At 37.7% G+C, this 20,796-nt stretch overlaps 1 protein-coding gene across 1 annotated transcript in view; it reads left to right on the top strand.

The window, feature by feature from the left end:
• IPP (intracisternal A particle-promoted polypeptide) overlaps positions 1-20,796 on the top strand; it is a 50,609-nt gene that overhangs the window by 11,867 nt on the left and 17,946 nt on the right. The window contains exons 4-7 of the mRNA XM_006839708.1: positions 8,812-8,967; positions 9,434-9,601; positions 15,433-15,570; positions 18,182-18,304. Coding sequence (XP_006839771.1) covers positions 8,812-8,967; positions 9,434-9,601; positions 15,433-15,570; positions 18,182-18,304 — 585 coding nt within the window. The remainder of the gene's footprint in view (positions 1-8,811; positions 8,968-9,433; positions 9,602-15,432; positions 15,571-18,181; positions 18,305-20,796) is intronic.

Here is a 20,796-nt window from a genome sequence, read left to right as displayed (position 1 = left end):
AAACAGATTTTAGACCTGATCTTAAGATATGTAGCTATAACTCTTGTCATGCACTGAGACATTATATATAAATGATCTTACTCTGATTAAATGGACTCCTGGTGTTGTGCTGTAGGATAAGTACTGGACAGCTAACCACAAGGTCAACGATTCAAACCCATCAACTGTTCCTCTGAAACCCCATATAGGGTCACTATGAGTTGCTATACATTCAACAGCACTGAACAAGAACAGCATTAGTAGTGGTGTGCTGTGGAGTTGGTTCCAACTCATAGCAATCCTACATAGGGTTTCCAAGGCTGTAAATTTTAACAGGAGCAGAAAGCCTCTTTCTCTCACAGAACAGCTGGTAGTTTCAAACTGCTGACCTTGAGGTTAGCAGCCTAGCTCATAACCACTATGCTATCAGAGCTCCTTTTATAAGCATTGCTGTTGTTGTTGTTGTTGTTAAGTGCTTTTGAGTTGGTTCCGACCCATAGCAACCCTTGATAGGGTTTCCTAGGAGTGACTGGTGAGCTTGAATTGCTGACCTTGCAGTTCAAACTGACTTTTCAATCTAGCACATTCACCCACAGTGCCACACTGGAAGCATTAGAGATGTTAATTCTATGAAAGAATCATTTTTTAAGAGTGGGTTACTTGTTTTTCTTGTACTCTTAACAGTGTCAGAATGTAATAGCTTTTTCTGTGTGATATCTTGTATTACTACATATATTTAAATGCTAAAACAAGGAGAGATAAATTATGCAGGTACCCTTTTACACAAATTATGTGGCAATTCAAGGATAGGACAGAGGCTTTCGTGGTTGAATTGACTTTTCCCAAGAGTAACAGATACAGATTGATAAAAGTCAAGCTTCTCTACTAGGAGCCAAATGTCATGTTTTGATACAGCATTTCTCGGTTATCATATTTTAATTTTGCAGTGATTATTCAGCATGCCCACTAGTTAACACATAAAGGTATTTCACTGAAATATAAACTCTAGTGAGTCAAGAAAAAAGTCATCTGAAGATTTTCAGAGGCAACGTTAATATTTTTCAACTTTCAAACTTTCTTTTTAATTGTATTGGAGAAAAGATGTACAATTTAGGTGAAAAAATGACACTGTACCACAAAACTCAGAAAAGGAAGAAAAACTTAGTTAAAATGGTTAAATGACTGTGTAAAATGTTTTGTTTTGTTCTTTGAACACACACAAACACACACTTATATGTGGGAGTGTGGTGGCTCTGTAGGATAAGCACTGCACTGTGAACTACATGGTTTCTCCAGCCACTCTGCAGGAGAAAGCTGAGGCTTTCTGCTATGCAAAGATTTACAGCCTCAGAAACTTTATATAGGGTTGCTATTAGTCAAAATCAACTCAATGGCACATAGCAACAACATGCACACACACATATATATATATGGAGCTCTGGTAGCGTAGTGGTTACGAATCGGGCTGAGAACATTAAGGTCAGCGGTTCGAAACTACCAGCCGCTCCGTGGGAGAAAGATGAGGCTTTCTATTCCCTTAAAGATTTACACCCTCGGAAACCCTGTACAGGGTCACTATGGGTCGGAACCGACTCGACGGCACTTAACAACATGTATATATATAATTTTGGATAAAATTTACATAGTAAATTTGGTTCTCATTTAACAGTTTCTATCATGGTGTAGTGCTGTGGGCTAATGCGTCAGATTGCAAAGTCATTTGAACTGCAAGGTCAGTGGTTCAAGCTCATCAGCTGCTCCTTGGAAGCAGGGCGCTATGGGTTAAAATTGACTCAACGGCATTTAACAACAACATACATATTATTCACTGGAGAAAGATGAGACTTTCTGTTTCTGCTAAGATTTTAAGCCTCAGAAACCTTATATATAAAATGTGATTTTTGATAAAATTTACATAGTACATTTGGTTCTCAGTTAACAATTTCTATACATATTATTCGCTGGAGAAAGATGAAGCTTTCTGCTCCTACTATGATTTAAAGCCTTGGAAACCCTATACAGGGTCTCTATGAGTCAGAACTGACTCAATGGCACTTAACAACAATATTATTATTATTCAAGGAACCCTAGTAGTGTAGTATAGTGGATTATGAGCTGGACTGCTAACTGCAATGTCAGCAGTTCGAATATCCCAGTCACTCATGGGAGAAAGATGTTGCTATGAGTTGAAACCAATTTGGTGGCACACAACCACCACCACTACCGTACATATTATTTAGTGACATTGGTTACACTTTCACAATGTGTCAGCATCCTCATTCTTTCTATTCTGGTTCTCTCTCCTTGAATCTAGCTTCCTTGTTTCCCATCACCTTTTCATTTTTGGTCTAGGGTAAATGTTGATTGTAAGGTCTCATTTAGGTGAGAGTTTACAGGAGCATCGAATTTACATGTGTTAGTATTTATTTTAAGACCCACTCTGGCTTAGAGATGATCACTGGGAGTAATTTGAATTCCAAGTTTATAGAATTACCTAGGGTGATAGCTTCAAGATTTCCTTTAGTCTCTACTGGTCTAATAAATTTTGCCTTTCTTAGAAATTTGAGTTTTGTTCTACATTTTCTCCAGGTCTTTGTGGAACCATCCTGGTAGTGGTAGCCAGGTTCCATCTGATTTTTATGGTCTCAAAGTAGGTGAGGCCATTGGTAGTATAGATTATTAGTCCTGTAGACTAATTTCTTCTTTTAGTCTTTGGTTTCCTACTTTCTCTTTTGCTTCAAATCTGTAGAGCCCAATAGTTGACACTTAGGTGGTCACTCACAAGTTTTTAAGGTTCTACATGCTGCTCATCAAATTAGGATGTAGAATATCATCTTTACAAGCTATATTATGTCAGTTGACTGATTTGGCTCCCCCTAAGACTATGGCCCTAAGCTCCCAAATCCAGGAAACGAATTCCATAAAGTATTTGGCTATGTAGTGTATGGTGATGGTATTATTGTTAGGTGTTGTTGATCCTGTGTACAACAGTATGAAATACTGCCTGGTTCTGCGCCATCCCCACAGTTGTTATGTTTCAACCCACTGTAACCCATCTTGCTGTGGGTCTTCTTTATTGTTGACCCTCTACTTTTCCAAGAATGATGTCCTTCAATAGGGACTGGTCCCTCCTAACAACATGTCCACAGTATGAGAGATGAAGCCTCACTGTCGTTGCTTCTAAGAAGCAATCTGGGTGTACTTCCTTCAAAACAGATTTGTTTGTTTTCTAAAAACTCATGGTACTTTCAATATTCTTTTCCAACAATATAATTCGAATGCATCTATTTCTCTTATTTTCCAACTTTCAAATGCTTATGAATCGACTGAAAATATCAGAGTTTGGGTTAGGTGCACTTCCGTCCTTAAAGTGACATTTTTGTTCTTGAACATTTTATTTTTTTATTGTTGTTGTTTTGCATTCACTCACCTATGTGCCCTATCACTTTTTTTTTTTTTAATGCTTTATTGTGAATTATGTGATAGTTTACATGGGAGGACATCAACTTCACATTGATCCCATCGTATATCGTTTCCTTGCCATGGTTACAATCCCTTACATACATCATTGATCAACCAAAGGGTAAACCCTGCAAGCCTGCCCCGCTGTTGTACGCACACCGTCCCTGTCTGTCTCCAGATCCAAAGCTTCCAGCTGCTCCATCTCCCCATGTCATCGTCTCTGCCTCCATCCCTGGCATCACTGCTTCTCTGGGTAGGGTTCCATTCTCTGCTCTTTTCCTTTGATGGCCCCAGGGACCTCCGCTTCTAGACTGCAAGGTTAATCATTCCTCTCCCTGTGCCCGAAAACGTCCACCTTTACATTTCCAGCCTTTACAATCAGTCCTGATAACAATTATTCGCTATTGTATCTTAGGAGACCTATCCTCATTTCCTTTCATCAGCCCTGACTAGGCAGAATGGATACTACTCAGTGGAGATTCTACCTTGCTCCACATCCTCTGGATCTAGGTTCCCTCTTGAAAGCTTGTAAGCCAATCACTTCTTGCCTCTGTAGCCCCTATTCTGGGTAGCCAATGTCCAAGTTGTCAATCTGTCCTCTCTGTGTGCGGAGGAGGTGGGAATGGTCCTCTCTGTGAAGATTTGTTCACTCTTTTGAGCTATTGCTTCTATAGGTGCATGTCAAGTTCATTAAATTGTATCAGATTATTATTATTCTTGAACACTTAAAAGAGGTCTTTTGCAGCAAATTTGCCTAATGTAAAACATTGTTTGATTTCTTGGTTGCTGCATCCACAAGTATTGATTGTGGATTCAAGCAAAATGAAATATTTGATAACTTTTCTCTGTTTACCATGATGTTATTTATTGGGCCAATTGTGAGGGTTTTGTTTTCTTTGCATTGAGGTGCAATCCATATTGAAGGCTGTAGTCTTTGATCTTTATCAGTATGTACTTAAAGTCCTCTTTTCCAGCAAGGAAAGTTGTGTCATCTGTATATCACAGGTTGTCTTCCTCCAATGTTGATGCTACATTTTTCTTCATATAATCCAGTTTATCCAATTATTTGTTCAGCATACAGATTGAATAAGTATGGTGAAAGGATAACCATGGCACCCAGCTTTCCTGATTTTAAACCATTCAGTATCCCCTTGTTCTATTCAAATGACTGCCTCTTGGTCTATATACAGCTTCCTCATGAGCACAATTAAGGGTTCTGGAATATCCATTCTTCACAGTGTTACCCATAGATTGTTATGGTTCATACAAATGAATGCTTTTGCATATAGTCAATATAGCACAAGTAAACAACTTTCTGTACTTTTCTACTTTCCTCCAAGATCCATCTGATATCAGCAGTGATATCCTTCATTCTACTCCCTCTTCTGAAGCCAAGTTGAATTTCTGGCAGCTCCCTATCAATGTACTGCTCTAACCATATTTGAATAATCTTCAGCAAAATTTTACTTGCATATGATATTAGTGATATTGCTTGATTTCTGCATTCTATTGGGTCACCTTTCTTTGGAATGAACACAAATATGGGTCTTTCCCATTGGGTTGGTCAAGTAACTGTCTTCCAAATTTCTTGGCATAGATAAATAAGGACCTCTAGTGCTGCATCAGTTTGTTGAAACATTTCAATTTGTATTCTGTCAATTTCAGGAGCCTTTTCATCAGTGTCTTCAGTGAAGCTTGGAATTATTGCTTTAATATCGCTGGTTCTTGATTATGTGCTACCTCTTGAAATGACTGAACATCAATCAATTATTTTTAGTATTATGACTCTGTATATTTCTTGCATCTTCTTGTGATGCTTCCTACATCCTTCAATATTTTGCCCGTTGTTGTTGTTGTTAAGTGCTGTTGAGTCAGTTCCAACGCATAGCAACCCTGTATAGGGTTTCAGAGGAGCAGCTGGTGAGTTTGAATTGCTGACCTTGCGGTTCAAACCGGCCTTGTGGTCCAGTGCTTATCCTACAATGCCATATAGAACTTGAATTTTTTTTCTTCAGTTCTTTCAGTGCTTCCTTTTTGGCTTTCTAACTCAAGTTTTTGCACACTGCATTATAATTCTTTACTTTGTCTTCTTGAGTTCCCCTTAAAAACTTTCTGTTCACCTCTTTTACTTCATCATTTCTCTGTGTTCAAAAGTAAGTTTCAGTCTCTTCTGACATTCGTTTTGGTCTTTTCTCTCTTTCCTGTCTTTTTAATGACCTTGCACTTTCTTCATGAATGATATTCTTGATGTCATCCCATAATTCTTCTGGTCTTTAGTCATTAGTGTCTAATGCATCAAATCTGTTTTTGAGATGGTCTTTAAATTCAGATGGGATACTCAAGGTCATACTTTGGCTCTTATGGACTTTTTGTTTTCGTCAGCTGCAGCCTGAACTTACATATGAATAATTGATGGGTTTGTTCCACAATCATCAACTGGCCTTGTTTTGGCTGATGTCACTGAGTGTCTCCATCATCTCTTCCTACAGATGTGGTCAGTTTGATTCTGTGTATCCCATTTGGTGAGGTCCAGGTGTATAGTTGCCACTTACATTGTTTAAAAAAGGTATTTGCAATGAATAAATCATTGGTCTTGCAAAATTCTATCATGTGATCTCCAGCATTGTTTCTATCACCAGAGCAGCTGTATTTTCCAACTGCTGCTCCTTTCTCTTTGTTTCAGATGTTCCCATTCCAGTTACAAGTAATTATCAATACATCTTGACCAGCATATAGCCCCTCTCCCTCCCTGAGTCTAAAGTCCCCAGCTGCTCCATCTCTCCACATCATTGTCTCTGCCTCCATTTCTGGTGTCACTTCTTCTCTGGATAGGATCCCGCACTTCGCTTTTCTCCCTTTTTGGTTCCAAGGATCTCTGCTCCCAGACTGCAAAATCAGCCACTCCCCTCCTTTTGTTACAAAACATCTACCTTTACATTTCCAACACTCACTGTCAGTCCTGATAGCAATCATTCACTATTGAACCACAAGAGTCTTATCCCCATCTCCTTTCATCAGCCCAGTCCAGACAGGTTGGAAACCACTCAGTGGAGATTCTACCTTTCTCTGCACCCTATGAAACTAGGTTCCCTATTGAAAGCTTATAAACCAATCACTTCTTGACTTTATAGCCCCCCATTTTGGGTAGCCAGTGTCTAAGTTGCCCATCCCTGTTGACCCTATGTACCAAGGGGGTGGGGATGATCTTTGCTGTAAAGATTTGTTCCCTCCTTTGATCTATGGCATCAACAAGCATAGGTCAGGTTCATCAAATTGTAGCAGATTACTCTTTTTTTCCTCTTCTTTCTTCCTCTAGTCGAGTTCTGATCATCCAGCCATTGAAGCCAGGTAAAGTGTACTATCTGCAAGTATGGGTGTTCTTGTACATCTTCTCTCACTTCATATCAGCTGGATGCTTCACACTCCGCTCTGGTCTTCTGTAGCCATGTCCCTGTCCCTGGGCCCAGGAGTCCCCAGGTCTCGTTATACTGATGGTTAACCAGGTCTCAATCCAGGTTAACAGGAGTCTATTGAATGTGGTCAGACCCAGCTCACAACTTCATTGCTGTTTTTCCCCCACTTCCCCTTATTGGTGACCAATGTGGTCAGCAGCAAGCCTACATGCCTGCTTGTGTATTACCCTTGAGTTCTTGGCAGGAGATTTGCTCTGAGGGGACCTGACCACTCATCTTGATGGCTCCTGGGGGATTGACTTGTTTGTTCTTATAGTTGTCAATCTACTGGTTGGCTGCTGGTCTTTCTTTCAAGAAGCATCCTCTGTTCTTCTAGCCACTTCAGGCTGGTCTGCTTGTCCTTTAGAGTAGACATTTCCCATCTCAGAAGATTCTGGATGGGGTTCAGGTTTCCACTTGTGGTCTTATGTAATGCAAAGGCTCCGCAGGAAGCCTCCTTCACTGGGCAAGTTCTAGCCCCAGTTTAGGTATTCCAGTCAGTTAAAGGCAGAAGATAGACTTACAAGCTTTCTATGGTGATGTTTCTGGCTATTCCTTTCTCTCCCCTTCAAGTGTGTATTTTACAATAGTAGGTAAGGGAAACCAAGATTCAAAAGACAGCCTAGCATCTTAACATTACTTCTCCCCTTTTACCCATTCAAACCATGCCTCAGTCCTTATATCCCAGACAAACACAATTCTATTAAGCATTACTGGTTCATAGAATTCTCACCTTCTGTGAGGGAACTTGGTTCGAATAATGACCATTGCCCCTCATCCATAGCCACTAAAGTCCTAGTAAGGACTTTTTCTTTTAATGACTTTGGACTTCTCAGTGCTACTTCTCACTTTCTCATTCTGCTTCTCCAAATTGCTAGCTATTAGTGAGGATTGTCAAGATTTTGTTAGTTGGGCTTGTTAATATTGCTTCTGAGCTTAGGCGAAAAGTTTAGGAGATAGCCCCTTGCTGACACCTTTGTGCAAATTAGAAAATAGTCCTCACTTCCCCCTGGCAGTGGACAGGTCTGATAGCTTGGCAAGTAGAAACCAGTTGATTTTCATTCCCCAGTTCAGTTCCTCAGCTAGGTAACCTTGACCAGAGTACAATTTAGCTAATCACACTCAAGGCTTTTTTAGGAGATTGCCTTCATCCCACCAGAATCTTTTGTTTCTTGCTTTGTCTATCATTTTTTAAAGCTTATGACATAATTATGTATCCTGTTTTTATTGTTGGTGGTGTGTGCCATAGAGTCGATTCTAACTCATAGTGACCCTGCATTGAGTTTCTAAGAGCAGCTGATGGTTTTGAACTGCTGACCTTGTGCCTAGCTCGGTTAGGTTCACTTATTCTACAATAATACAGTGGTTTTAGGTTGTAACTATTGAATTTTTGGTTTTGTTTTTCTTTCCTCTATTTTTTCCCACTTTGTTAGCTAATTGTGACCCTGTACCACTTTGCCATCTTTTTTTGGAAATCATCATATGTGTTTTCATCTTGAATATTGTGAGACATGTTTTTAAAAATCTGTGGTGAGTGTATATATATATATATATATATATATATATATATATATATATGTATTTGAAAACATTTACCATTTCAACGTTTTTAAAATGTACAATTACACTAATTACATTCATCATGTAATTGTACAATCCAATTCCACTATCCATTTCCAAATTTTTCCATCACAGTTAATAAGAACAGTTTTTGATAGACTTAAGAAAAGTATATTCTTCAGTAGCAATAAGAAAAATAATATTTAGTACTTTAGGAAACACATAAATCATTGTTTTATGATGAGTTTTTATTTCTTGATTGTCAATGTTTCTTACTTTTATATTGTCTTTTAACTTTATATTGTCTTTTAAATGTTATTTGAAGTCTGTTTAAAATTTTCTTTTAAACACTGCTTAGGAGTATCAGATTTTAATCTTCGTGTTGCACTGCAAACACTTCTGAAAGAATACTGTGAGGTATGCAAATCTTCCAAAGAGAACAAGTTTTGTAGTTTCCTGCAGACATCCAAGGTTCGGCCTCGGAAGAAAGCAAGAAAGTACCTATATGCAGTAGGTAAGAGGCTTTTAAAAAGTAATAGAAATTATCTTTATATTCAAGATCAAAGCCTTTTAAATATTTTGTTATTACTATACATTTCAAATATGCAAATGTGTCAAATATGTATATTTAATTTCTATAGTACAGACTATAGATTTATAATTGTGTTTATAACATGTTATGGTTAACATATATAAAATAAACAACTACTTATCTAACATTTATTATTCTGTCTGGGTTCTTAGGTTATTCAGCTTTTATCTAATAGCTGACTAAAGAAACACTGTTTTAAAAGTTAAAAGTTTTTATTCTAGTGAAAAATAAAGATAAACAAATTCTAAAAATTTCATTTGTTCAGTGTCATGTATATATATATATATATATATATATATATATAGCAGCTCTAAAGCATTTATTTCTTACTATGAAGTATTTTTATCAGATATTATAGTAAGGGATTTTCTTTTCTTTCTTTCTTTAGGTGGATATACTCGATTGCAGGGGGGTCGCTGGAGTGATAGCAGAGCCCTTAGCTGTGTAGAACGTTTTGACACCTTTAGCCAGTACTGGACCACTGTGTCTTCGCTTCACCAGGCTCGATGTGGCCTGGGAGTAGCAGTCCTGGGAGGAATGGTCTACGCTATTGGAGGTAATAATAAAGATATTTTATTTTCTGTATTCGTCTTGTTGTTGCTGTGAAGTTCCATTGAGTTAGTTGTAACTCATAGCGACTCCATATAGGGTTTCTAAGGAGTGGCTGGTAGGTTTAAATTGCCAACCTTGAGGTCAGCAGTCCAGTGCTTATCCTACAGTGCCACACCAGGACTCCAATATTCATCTTGGCAAATGGTTATCTTCTCAGGACTTTCCTTGCACTTGACAGTGAAATCATGTAGTATTTTAGTATTTAGTTTTGTAGTATTTGCTGATTGGTAATACCCAGGTAGTTGTGATTTTGTAAACCACAAAAATATTTTTTCAAAATCTGGCATGTATTTTATACTCAGTCAATGTAACTGTTATTGATTATGTTAATTTATAATGTTAATTTTCTATTATTGTATTATTTCTATTATTATTATTATAATGTATTATTGATTTATAGATATGTTGAGAGTTCCCAAGAATACTGCTAGTATATTAGAAGGTTCTAGATAGAGTGGGAGAAAAATGAGGAACAAAATTTAAGATCCTAAAAATGGATAGAGACTGGTTTTGGAACCCTAAGATTTTGGCCCTGGAAATTAACTCACTCTTCATGGATCACTTTTCAGTTAAACAATAAATAGATTTACAAGGTGACCAAAAACACTAGTGAGGTACACACTTTAGAATAATCAACTATTTGAGATCAAAAGAGTAGCATATCCCAAGGAGAAGAGAAGGGCTAGGAAAAAAGGAAGAACAGAAAGAAACAGAGAGGAAGTAGGATTAGTAATGTTACATTGAGGGGAATGCAATCAATGAGATGAAACAAACTATATGAATTGTTGAATAGAAAACTGATAACCTGCTCTGTAAATCTTCACCCAATTTACAATAAAAAAGTTTAAACCATTCCCCCTCCCCCCAGTTAGGTGATTTGCTAGTAGGGCTCACAGGATTCATGAAGTATGGAGGAAGCCAATTGAAAACTTCCAAGAGTCCTGTCCCAGTGGAGTCACACTGGACAAGCTTAATTGTGACATGTGGGATTTGTGATCTTCCAGCAAAGTTCACTAGAGGCTCAGTAGACTCATTACAGTCCATTGTTTTTATGGGTAATAGGTCGTATTGTTGTTGTTGTTATGTGCCATCAAATAGGTTCCATCCCATGTGACACTGTACAGGGTTTCCGAGGAGTGACTTTGACCTTGCAGTTCAAACTGACTTTGCGGTCCAGCCCATTCTCCTGAAGTGCCACACCAGGACTCCTAGACATCTTTCTAGCACTTACCAAAATTCCACACTTTCAAAAGGAAACTAAGTGTTCAGTATAATCTATATGGTACAAATGGTTTAGGCACAAATAGTTACTCTTTTTTTTTTTTAAAGCTTTTTGTTGTGAATTGAGTGAAGGCATACAGACAGGATCATCAGTTTTACATCCAACAAATCATACACTTTGTTTCATCTCAATGATTGCAATCTCCATGCAACAACAATTGTCCCATTTCCTCCCTGTGGTTACCCACGGACAAATATCCTCTGATACATTTGTAGGCTATATATGTATATCCCACTCTTTCTCCCATACCCATTCAATATGTATCTCTGTCCGTGTATCTACACACAGAACTCTGTTGTTCCAAGGTTATGTACATATCACTATTTACCTCTAGCCCTTTACTTCCTTGTGTCTTCACCTGTCTTCATCATTCCTTCTGCCAACATTCCTCTTCATGTATATTACCCTCTTGTTGTCACCCAAGTTAACATGTGTCTATCCTTGGAACCTTAAGGTCAGCAGTTTGAAACTACCAGCTGTTCTGCGGGAGAAACCATCATAGAATGTTTCTTTTAGTATGAAAACCTTTTCTTGAGTTTTTACAAGAGGGGTCTCACTCAGGCAATATTTGTCCTTTTGTGATTGTCTTTTTTAACTCTGTGTAATGTCCTCCAGGTTAATCCATGTTATGAAATGTTTTGCAGATTCATCATTATTTTTCACCACTGCATAGTATTCCATTGTGTATAGGTATCAAAGTTTGTTTATCCACTCTTCCATTGATGGGTATTTAGGCTATCTCCATCTTTTTGCTACTGTGCTGCAGTGAACATCTATGTATTTATATCTACTCGTGTCCTGGCTCTTATTTCTTGTGGATATATACCAAGTAGAAGGATTGCTGGGTCATACGGTATTTCTATTTCCAATATTTTTAGCAAGTGCCATACTGTTTTCCAGAATGGGTGAATCATTTTACAGTTCCACCAGCAATGCAGGAGGGTCCCAGTCTTTTCACACCCTTGCTGTATTTGTTTTCTGTTTTTTTGAACTTTGCTATCAGTGCTGGTGTGAGATAATGTTTTGATTTGTATCTCTCTAAGGAGCTCTGGTAGCGTAATGGTTACAAATCTTTTCCTTCTTTCTTGTCTTCTTAATGACTTTTTGCTTTCTTCATGTATGATGTTCTTGATGTCATCCCACAACTCTTCTGGTCTTCGGTCTTTGGTGTTTAATGGAGTATAGTTCTATTCTTACTCTTTTTAGTTCCATTGCTTCTGTTGTGATGTCATCCGTATTATTTTTTATGTGTGGTATCTGCATCTTCTCCTTTTCTTTTGTTACATTTGCCAATGGTTTTTAAGATTTCTTAATCCTTTCAAAGAACCAACCTCTTATCTTGTTGATTCTTTCTATTGTTTTTATGTTTTCTAATTCATTTTTATTTCTGCTCTAATTTTTATTTTTTTTATCTAGTGACTGTACAATTGCTCTGCTAATCTTTTTCTAATTGTTGGACATGTTGTGTTAATGTGTTTATTTTCAGTTCTTCTTTTTGGATGTGTTCATTTATTGCTATAAACTGTTCTCTAAACATTGCTTTTGTTGTGTCTCAAATGTTTTGGTGTCTTGTATTTTTGTTTACAATGAGTCAATCTTAACTCTTAAGTACATTTTTATGTCACTATAGGGAACTGTTTACCAGCCAAGTTTCCAGACCAAACAAGGGTCAATCTTGCAAACAATCTTTTCTAAGGATAGGCCATCTGAGACCTGGTCTTTTAACTCTTTTGCATGGTTGTTGCTAAGTGCCATTGAGTCAGTTCTGACCCACAGTGACCCTTTATAGGGTTTCCAAGGAACAGCTGGTGAGCTTCAACCACCGACCTTGCCACTCAAACCAACTTTGCAGTTCAGCACATTAACCCACTGTGCTACACCAGGATTTTTTTGCTATATACAGTCAAGATTCTAGTCTTTCATGAAGTTATTTGCACTATAAATATCTTCTATTTTTCTGTTTGATCTTTTAATATAGTCAAATGTATTGTTTTACCCCCTTTATGGTTAGTATTTCTTTTGTCTTAAGACATCTTCCTACCCCAAAGTCATAAGGATATATACCTGCATTATTTTATAAAATTTTATAATTTTCCCATTTATACTTCTGTGTAATCCACCTGAAATTGAGTTTTTAGAGATAGTATGAAATAGGATAGTATTGATGATTCAATGATAAAATATTTATCTTCCATGAGAGAGACCTAGGTTAGATTCCTGGCCAGTGCACCTTACTGTGCACCTACCTCCTGTCAGTGGAGGCATGCGTGAGGCTATAATGCTAAATAGGTTTCAGTGTAGCTTCCAGACTAAGATGGCTTAGGATGCAAGGTCTGCTGATCTACTTCTAAAATTCAGCTATTGAAAACCCTATGGATCACAATGGTCTGATATGAAATTGATCATGGAGATTGTACAGGACTGGGCAGCATTTCTTGTCGTGCATGAGTTTGTCATGAGTTAGGGCTGACAACAGCAGCTAACAACATTAACAAAATAGAGAACCACTTTCATTTTCCCTCCACGTATATGTGTATAACCAATTATCCCAGCATAATAGACAGTTTCCCTACTGCTCTATAGTGCCAACTCGGTCATATACCAAGTCTTCATATATCTATAGATCTGTACACAGAATTTCTTTTGTTCCAGTGTTCTCTTTGTATCCCTATTCTAATTAATGCAGCTGGATTATATGTCTTCATAGCTGATAGAGCAGTTTCTTTCTCTGTATTATTCTTTACTGAGAGTGTTTGGGTGTTCTAGCCCCTGTATATTTCTATGTAACTTCCAGAATCAATTTATCAAATCCATTGAAAGATGGTATTTTGATTAATATTACAAAAAAACACGTAGTTAGTTTGTGGATAGTTATCGTCTTTATGATATTGACCTTTCTAATCTATGAACATGATACATGTCTTCATTTATTTAGATATTGTTTAATTTTAAAATATATAAGTTTTATCCATAGAGGTCTTGCACAATCTTTAGTTGGATTTACTCCTAGATATAGAAAGGGTACTTTTTGTTTGTGTGTGCTTTTAAGTTTTTATTTTGAACTGAGTGATAGTTTACATGGGAAAACATTGGTTTTACAGTATCGTTTCATTGCAATGTTTACAATCTCCTCTATGCAACATCATTCAACAGTATTTGCTTCCATTCCCAGTTTTTTTTTGGGGGTGTGTGTGGGGGTGGGGGTGGGGGAAGTATGTACACAAAAACACTCAGGAATATATAATAATTTAAACAACCAAAGAGCTCATTCTGCAAGCCTGCCTCCTGGCCGCCAGTACCCAGTCCCTCTCTTTCCATGAGTCCGAGTCCTCAGCTGTTCCCTCTCTCCATGTCCTCATCTCATCCTCCATCTCTGGTGTCAAGCATTCTGCTTGTGCTCCTCTCCCTTGATAGTCCTAGGGTCCTCTTTTTCTGGATTGTAAGATTAACTACTCCCCCGTTTTTGTTACAGAACTTCTACCTTTACAGTGTGACAGTTGTGATTAGTTATAACAATTACGCACTATTGAATCATAAGAATCTTATCCCCATCTCTTTTGATCAGACTCATCTAGACAAGATAAAAAATATTCAGTGGGGACTCTACCTTCTCCCTCCCACTCTTAAACTAAACTTCCTCTTGAAAACTTGTAAGCCAGTCACTTCATACCTTTATAGGCCCTCCACTTTAGGTAGCCAATGTCTGAGTTGCCCATCCCTATCCACCCTGTATGCAGAGGTGATAGGATTGATACTTGATGTGAAGATTCCTTCCCTCTCAGTTGGTATTTTGAGCTACTATATCCATAAGTATAGGTCAAGTTCATCAAATTATAGCAATTTATACTCATTGCCTTAATTTAAAAAATTGTTTTTTATCTTCCTTTAGTCAAGTTCTGATTATGAAGCCATCAAGGCTAGGTCAAATAGGTACCATCTGCAAGTTTGGACGGTCTAGTGCATCTCCCCTCACTTCATATCAGCTGGATGCTTCACTCTCAGCTCTAATTGTTGTTAAGTGCTATTAAGAAGATTCTGACTCCTAGCAGCCAGCGACCTATGTATGATTTCTGAGTAGTGGCTGGTAGATTTGAACTGCAGAATTTGCAGTTAGCAGTCCAGTACTTATCCTACAGAACCACACTTTGCCTTATAAGTGCTTTTAATAAGTGACTGTGCTATGAATTTAGAATGTCTTCCACCTGAGGAATTTTAATTATCTTATAAAAAGACAACAGGGAATGCTACTAAATACTATATTGTGGTTCTAGAGTTCTGGTGTGACGCTGTAGGATAAGCACTGGACTGCAAGTTTGGTTTGAATCCCATGCTTGATTTGAACCACAAGGTTGGCTGTTGAAACTCTCCAGCCATTCCTCAGAAACCCTGTACAGGGCTGCTATGAGTCAGAACCTACTAGATAGCAATAACATACTAGTTAACAAATCTATTAGCATTAATAACCTCATTTGTATCTCTTTTCTTTAATTCAGGTGAAAAGGATTCAATGATTTTTGACTGCACTGAATGCTATGATCCAGTTACTAAACAGTGGACAACAGTAGCGTCAATGAATCACCCCCGCTGTGGCTTGGGAGTATGTGTGTGTTATGGGGCTATCTATGCTTTGGGTAATTATGCTGTTCAATTTAAGCATATCTGATACTTAAGGGGTGGCTGGTGGTGTTGTAGGATAAGCCCTGATCTGCTAACCACATGATCGGGAGTTCAAACCCACCAGCTGTTTCACAGGAAAAAAGTAAGGCTTTCTGCTCCTATAAAGATTTATAGGCTTGGAAATCCTGTACAGAGTTGCTATGAGTCAGAACCAACTCAATAGTACTTGCCATAACAAGAGTACTTATTATGTTCTGATTTCTTTAGAGATGCTCTGCCCTTCTCATAAGAACCTTGTATCTTTTCAGCTCTCTAAATGTGTATTCTTAAAGGTGAATATTGTCAATTATGGTGTTTTTAGAAGATGTGTCATGATCAGTCAAGATGAGATGTCAGTGAAGCACTTCACTGGCTAGTAAAGCCTCATAATTTCATTAAGTATATAACTTTCTATTACTCTGAAAAGAGACCTAATTATGCCTAATATAAGAAGCATATATAAAACAGAAAAACTATAGAAAGTATCAGCAGGATAAAAAGCTAGTTCTTTGAAAGGATTAACAAAATTGGCAGACCATTGGCAAACCCAACAAAAGAAAAGACAGAGAAAACACAAATAAGACGCATTAGAAACCACATGGGTGATGTCACAATGGAACCAAAGGAAATCAATAGGATAATAACAGAATACTATGAAAAGTTTTACACCTACATGTTTGAAAACGTAAAAGAGATGGATACATTTTTTAAAGAACACAACCTACCATACACAGAGTAGACAGGGGTGGGCGACTTGGACACTGGCTACCCAAAATGGGGGGGCTACAAAGTCAAGAAGTGACTGGCTTACAAGCTTTCAAGAGTGAGACTAGATCCAGAGGACACGGAGGAAGGTAAAATCTCCACTGAGTAGTGTCCAATCTGTCTGGGGAGGGCTGATGAAAGGAGATGGGGATAGGTCTCTTGTGATACAATAGTGAATAATTGTTATCAGGACTGATTGTGAGGGTTGGAAATGTAAAGGTAGATGTTTTGTGGCAAAAGGAGGGGAGTGATTGACTGCAGTCTAGGAGCGGAGGTCCCTGAGACCATCAAGGGAGAAAGGGACCCTACCCAGAGAAGCGGTGATGCCAGAGATGGAGGCAGAGATGATGATGTGGGGAGATGGAGTGGCTGGGGACTTTAGACACAGAGAGGGACAGGGGCTGTGTGCTGACGACCGAGAGGCAGTCTTGCAGGGTATACCCTTTGGCTGGTTGATGATGCATGGAGGGGATTGTAATAATGGCAATGAAACGATATACGATAGGATGAATGTAAAGCTAATGTTCTCCCATGTAAACTATCACATAATTAACAATAAAACAGTTAAAAAAAAGAAAGCACATATTAAAAAATTACCAAAAGGATATCTGTACTGTATTATTTTCGCTGTTATAGATATAGTGAATGATCTTGAGCAAATGATTAACCCTCTCTGATTATCTGTGTAACAAATATTACAATCAGGGTTTTATGAGGGAAAATTTTAAGTTGACTTAGCCCTCAGCCTCCCCTATATTTGACTTGTCATTCCTTCTTCAGCTCACTGTATGGAACATAATGTCTTACTCTTATCAAACCTTTTGTGAAAAAGATCAATTAAATTCATATTGTGTTTTAATTTAATTTAATTTAATCCATTGTGTTTTAACACTCCCATCAGTATTTGTACATTGAAGTTATACCTCTAATTGTAGGAAATAACATTTTCCATTTCAAGAATTAGTGTGTTAAGGAAATACTATTTTGAGAATGAAGGCCTCTTTTGGAGTCTCTGAAATCACAATAAATAGACAGCATAGGAGTCATGGTATGGTGCTAGTCATGGTATGGTGCTAGTACATGGTAAGTACTAGACTGCGAAGTCCATTTGAACCATAAAGTTGGCAGTTCAAACTCACCAGCCACTCCTTGCTATACATGGTTGCTATGAGTCGGAACTGACTCCAAGGCACTTAACAACAACAACAACAACAACAACAACAACAACAATAGGAGTCCTGGTGTGGCACTGTGAGATAAAACATTGGACAGCAAGGTCAGTTGGAACTGCAAGATCAGTGGTTCAAACTCATCAGCCACTCCTCAGAAACCTTATAGAGGGTCGCTACGAGTCTGTACCAACTCAACGGCACTTAACAACAATAACAACAACAAAAACACTTTGACAAAGCTTAGAGTTGGCCTTAAGGTAACCATTCTGAATATGAATATGTTATTGTTAGGTGCCATTGAGTCAGTACCGACCTAATGAACAGCAGAACAAAACACTACCTGATCCTGGGCCAACCTCACCACTGTTGCCACGCTTGAGTCCATTGAAAGGTAGTTTCTAAAATACCATATTCCCCATGTAATATATTGAAATTTTTTTTAGATTTTAGCAAACATTAGACAGGTTGTTAAAAGACCTGAATTGTACTTATGATCAAAGTCTAACTTATCACATGATCTTAGACAAATAGCCTTTCTGGTTCATGTGACGCCAGTTCATATGAGGTAGTTGATTACATGTTTTATAAGTTCTCTTTTAGAAATAAAGTTATTTTATTCCTGAAATAAACATTTCCTGTTTGGTTACAGGTGGATGGGTTGGAGCTGAGATAGGGAACACCATTGAACGATTTGATCCTGATGAAAATAAATGGGAAGTAGTTGGCAACATGGCTGTGTCACGCTATTACTTTGGGTGCTGTGAAATGCAAGGTAATTACTTACAAAATATTTTTACTTAAAATATACTTATATTTTAAAACTCTTTGAGCTTGAGTTTTTCACAAATGTATAATATAGGAAAGTATTAAATAATTCCACCATTCCTCTGTCAGTTTGTCGCATTGTGGTGGCAGTGTGTTGCTGTGATGCTGGCAGCTATGTCACTGGTATTTTGGATGTAGCTGGTCACCCTTGAGTGGACAGATTTCAATTGTGCTTCCAAATTAAGACAGACTTGGGAAAAGAAGAGGTGGACTACTTCTGAATGTTTAGCCACTGAAAACCTTACTAATAATATCAGTGAAACACTGTCAGATAGCACTAGAATATTCAATATTGAAACAAGATAAATAGCACCAGAATACCGTCAGGTATAGTACTGAAAGATAAGATTGGAAGGCACTCAAAATACAACTGGGGAAGAGCTGTCTCCTCAAAGTTGAGTTGTAGAGTTGACCATGATGATATGGAGTAAAGTTTTCAGGATTTTCATTTGTGAAATGGGGCTCAATTCCAAATGAGGAGAAATAGCTACAAACATCCATTAATAATTGGAAAATGGAATGTACAAAGTATGAAACAAGGAAAATTGTAAGTTGTCAAAAGTGAAATGGAATGCATAAACATTGATATCCTCGGCATTAATGAGCTAAAATGGACTGGTATTGGCCACTTGAAATCTGACAATCACATGGCTTACTATAATGATGCTGTTGTTGTTAAGTACCATGGAGTTGATTCCAACTCATAGTGACCCTGCACAGGGTGTCTGAGGCTATAAATCTTTATGGGAGCAGAAAGCCTCATCTTTCTTCCGCGGAATGGCTGGTAGTTTCCAACTGCTGACCTTAAGGTTAGCAGCCTGATTCTTAACCACTACGCTACCATAGCTATGATTATAGGAATGACAAATTGAAGAGGAATGGCATCACATTTCAAGATTTTTCTTGAAGTATACTGCTGTCTGTGATAGGATAATATCCATACTCCTATAAGGAAGACCAGTAAATATCACTACTATTGAAGTTTATGTACCAACCACTTCTTAATTCTGAAAGTGATAAAATATGCAATCAAGATGTATTGATAATTATTGGTGATTGGGATGAAAAGTTACAAACATAGAGGAAGGATCAGTAGTTGGAAAACATGACCTTGGTGATAGAAATGATGCTGGAGATCGCATGATAGAATTATACAAAACCAATGACTTATTCATTGCAAATATCTTTTTTCAACACCATAAAGAGTGACTATACACATGGTTCTCACCAGTTGAAATACACAAGAATCAAGTCGACTACTACATCTGTAGGAGGAAATGATGGAGAAGCTCAATACCATCAGCCAAAACAAAGCCAGGAGCCAACTGTGGAACAGATCATCCATGGCTCTTGTGAAAATTCTGGCTAAAGCTGTAGAGGATTAAAACAACTCCACAAGAGTCAAAATATGACCCTGAGTATATCCCACCTGAATTTAGAAACCACCGTAAGGATAGATTTGATACATTAGACACTAATGACAGAAGACCAGAAGTTGTGGGATAATATCAAGAACATTTTACATGAAGAAAGCTAAAGGTTAGTAAAAAGACAGAAAAGAAAGAAAAGACAAAAGTAGATGGCAAAAGAGACTCTAAAACTTGCTTTTGAGTGTAGAGAAGCTAGAACAACTGGAAGAAATGATGAAGTAAAAGAGCTGAGCAGAAAAAATTAAAGGGCAGTACGAGAAGACAAAGTCAAATATAATTAAATGTACAAAGATCTGGAATTAAAAACGAAAAGGGAAGAACACACTCAGCATTTCTCAAGCTGAAAGAACTGAGGAAAAAATTCAAGACTTCACTTGCAAAACTGAAGGATTCTTTGGACAAAATATTGAATGATGTGGAAAGCATCAAAAGAAGATGGAAGGATATGTTTAGGTAGCATGTCTATATCATTTAAACTTTTACAAGTTATTATTAGTCAGGACAACCACTATTACTAAAATTCATCTTATGTACAGTTATGAGAAATGACTGAAAAGAGAAATGAAGATGCATTACTCATAAATGAGTAAATACAGGATAAGTAAATAATATCTTAAGTAATTTTAAAATGGTATTCCTTCTATAGGGAACTTTTTTCTTTCCACCGGTAGTGGAGGAACCCTTATAATAAAGGCTACTGTGACATGTTCAAGAACAAAAGCCTATCTTGTAAGATAAGCACTGGACTGCTAGCCTGAGGTCGGCAGTTCAAATCCACCAGCTGTAACTTGGAAACCTTATATGTTATTGTTGTCAGGTGCCATCAAGTCAGAACCGACTTATAGCGACCCCATGCACAGCAGAACGAAACAATGTCCAATCCTGGACCAACCTCACTACCGCTGCCACACTTGACACCATTAATGATGCCACCTGGCTGATCCATCTCATTGGGGGTCTTCCTCTTTTTCTCTGACCCTCCACCTTACCCAGCATGACATCCTTCTCC

The sequence above is a fragment of the Chrysochloris asiatica genome, unplaced genomic scaffold (assembly GCF_000296735.1).
Source record: "Chrysochloris asiatica unplaced genomic scaffold, ChrAsi1.0 scaffold00026, whole genome shotgun sequence".
Taxonomy (NCBI): Eukaryota; Metazoa; Chordata; class Mammalia; order Afrosoricida; family Chrysochloridae; genus Chrysochloris; species Chrysochloris asiatica.
The sequence above is the reverse complement of the archived record's forward strand: the minus strand, read 5'-3'. Positions and strand labels throughout refer to the sequence as shown.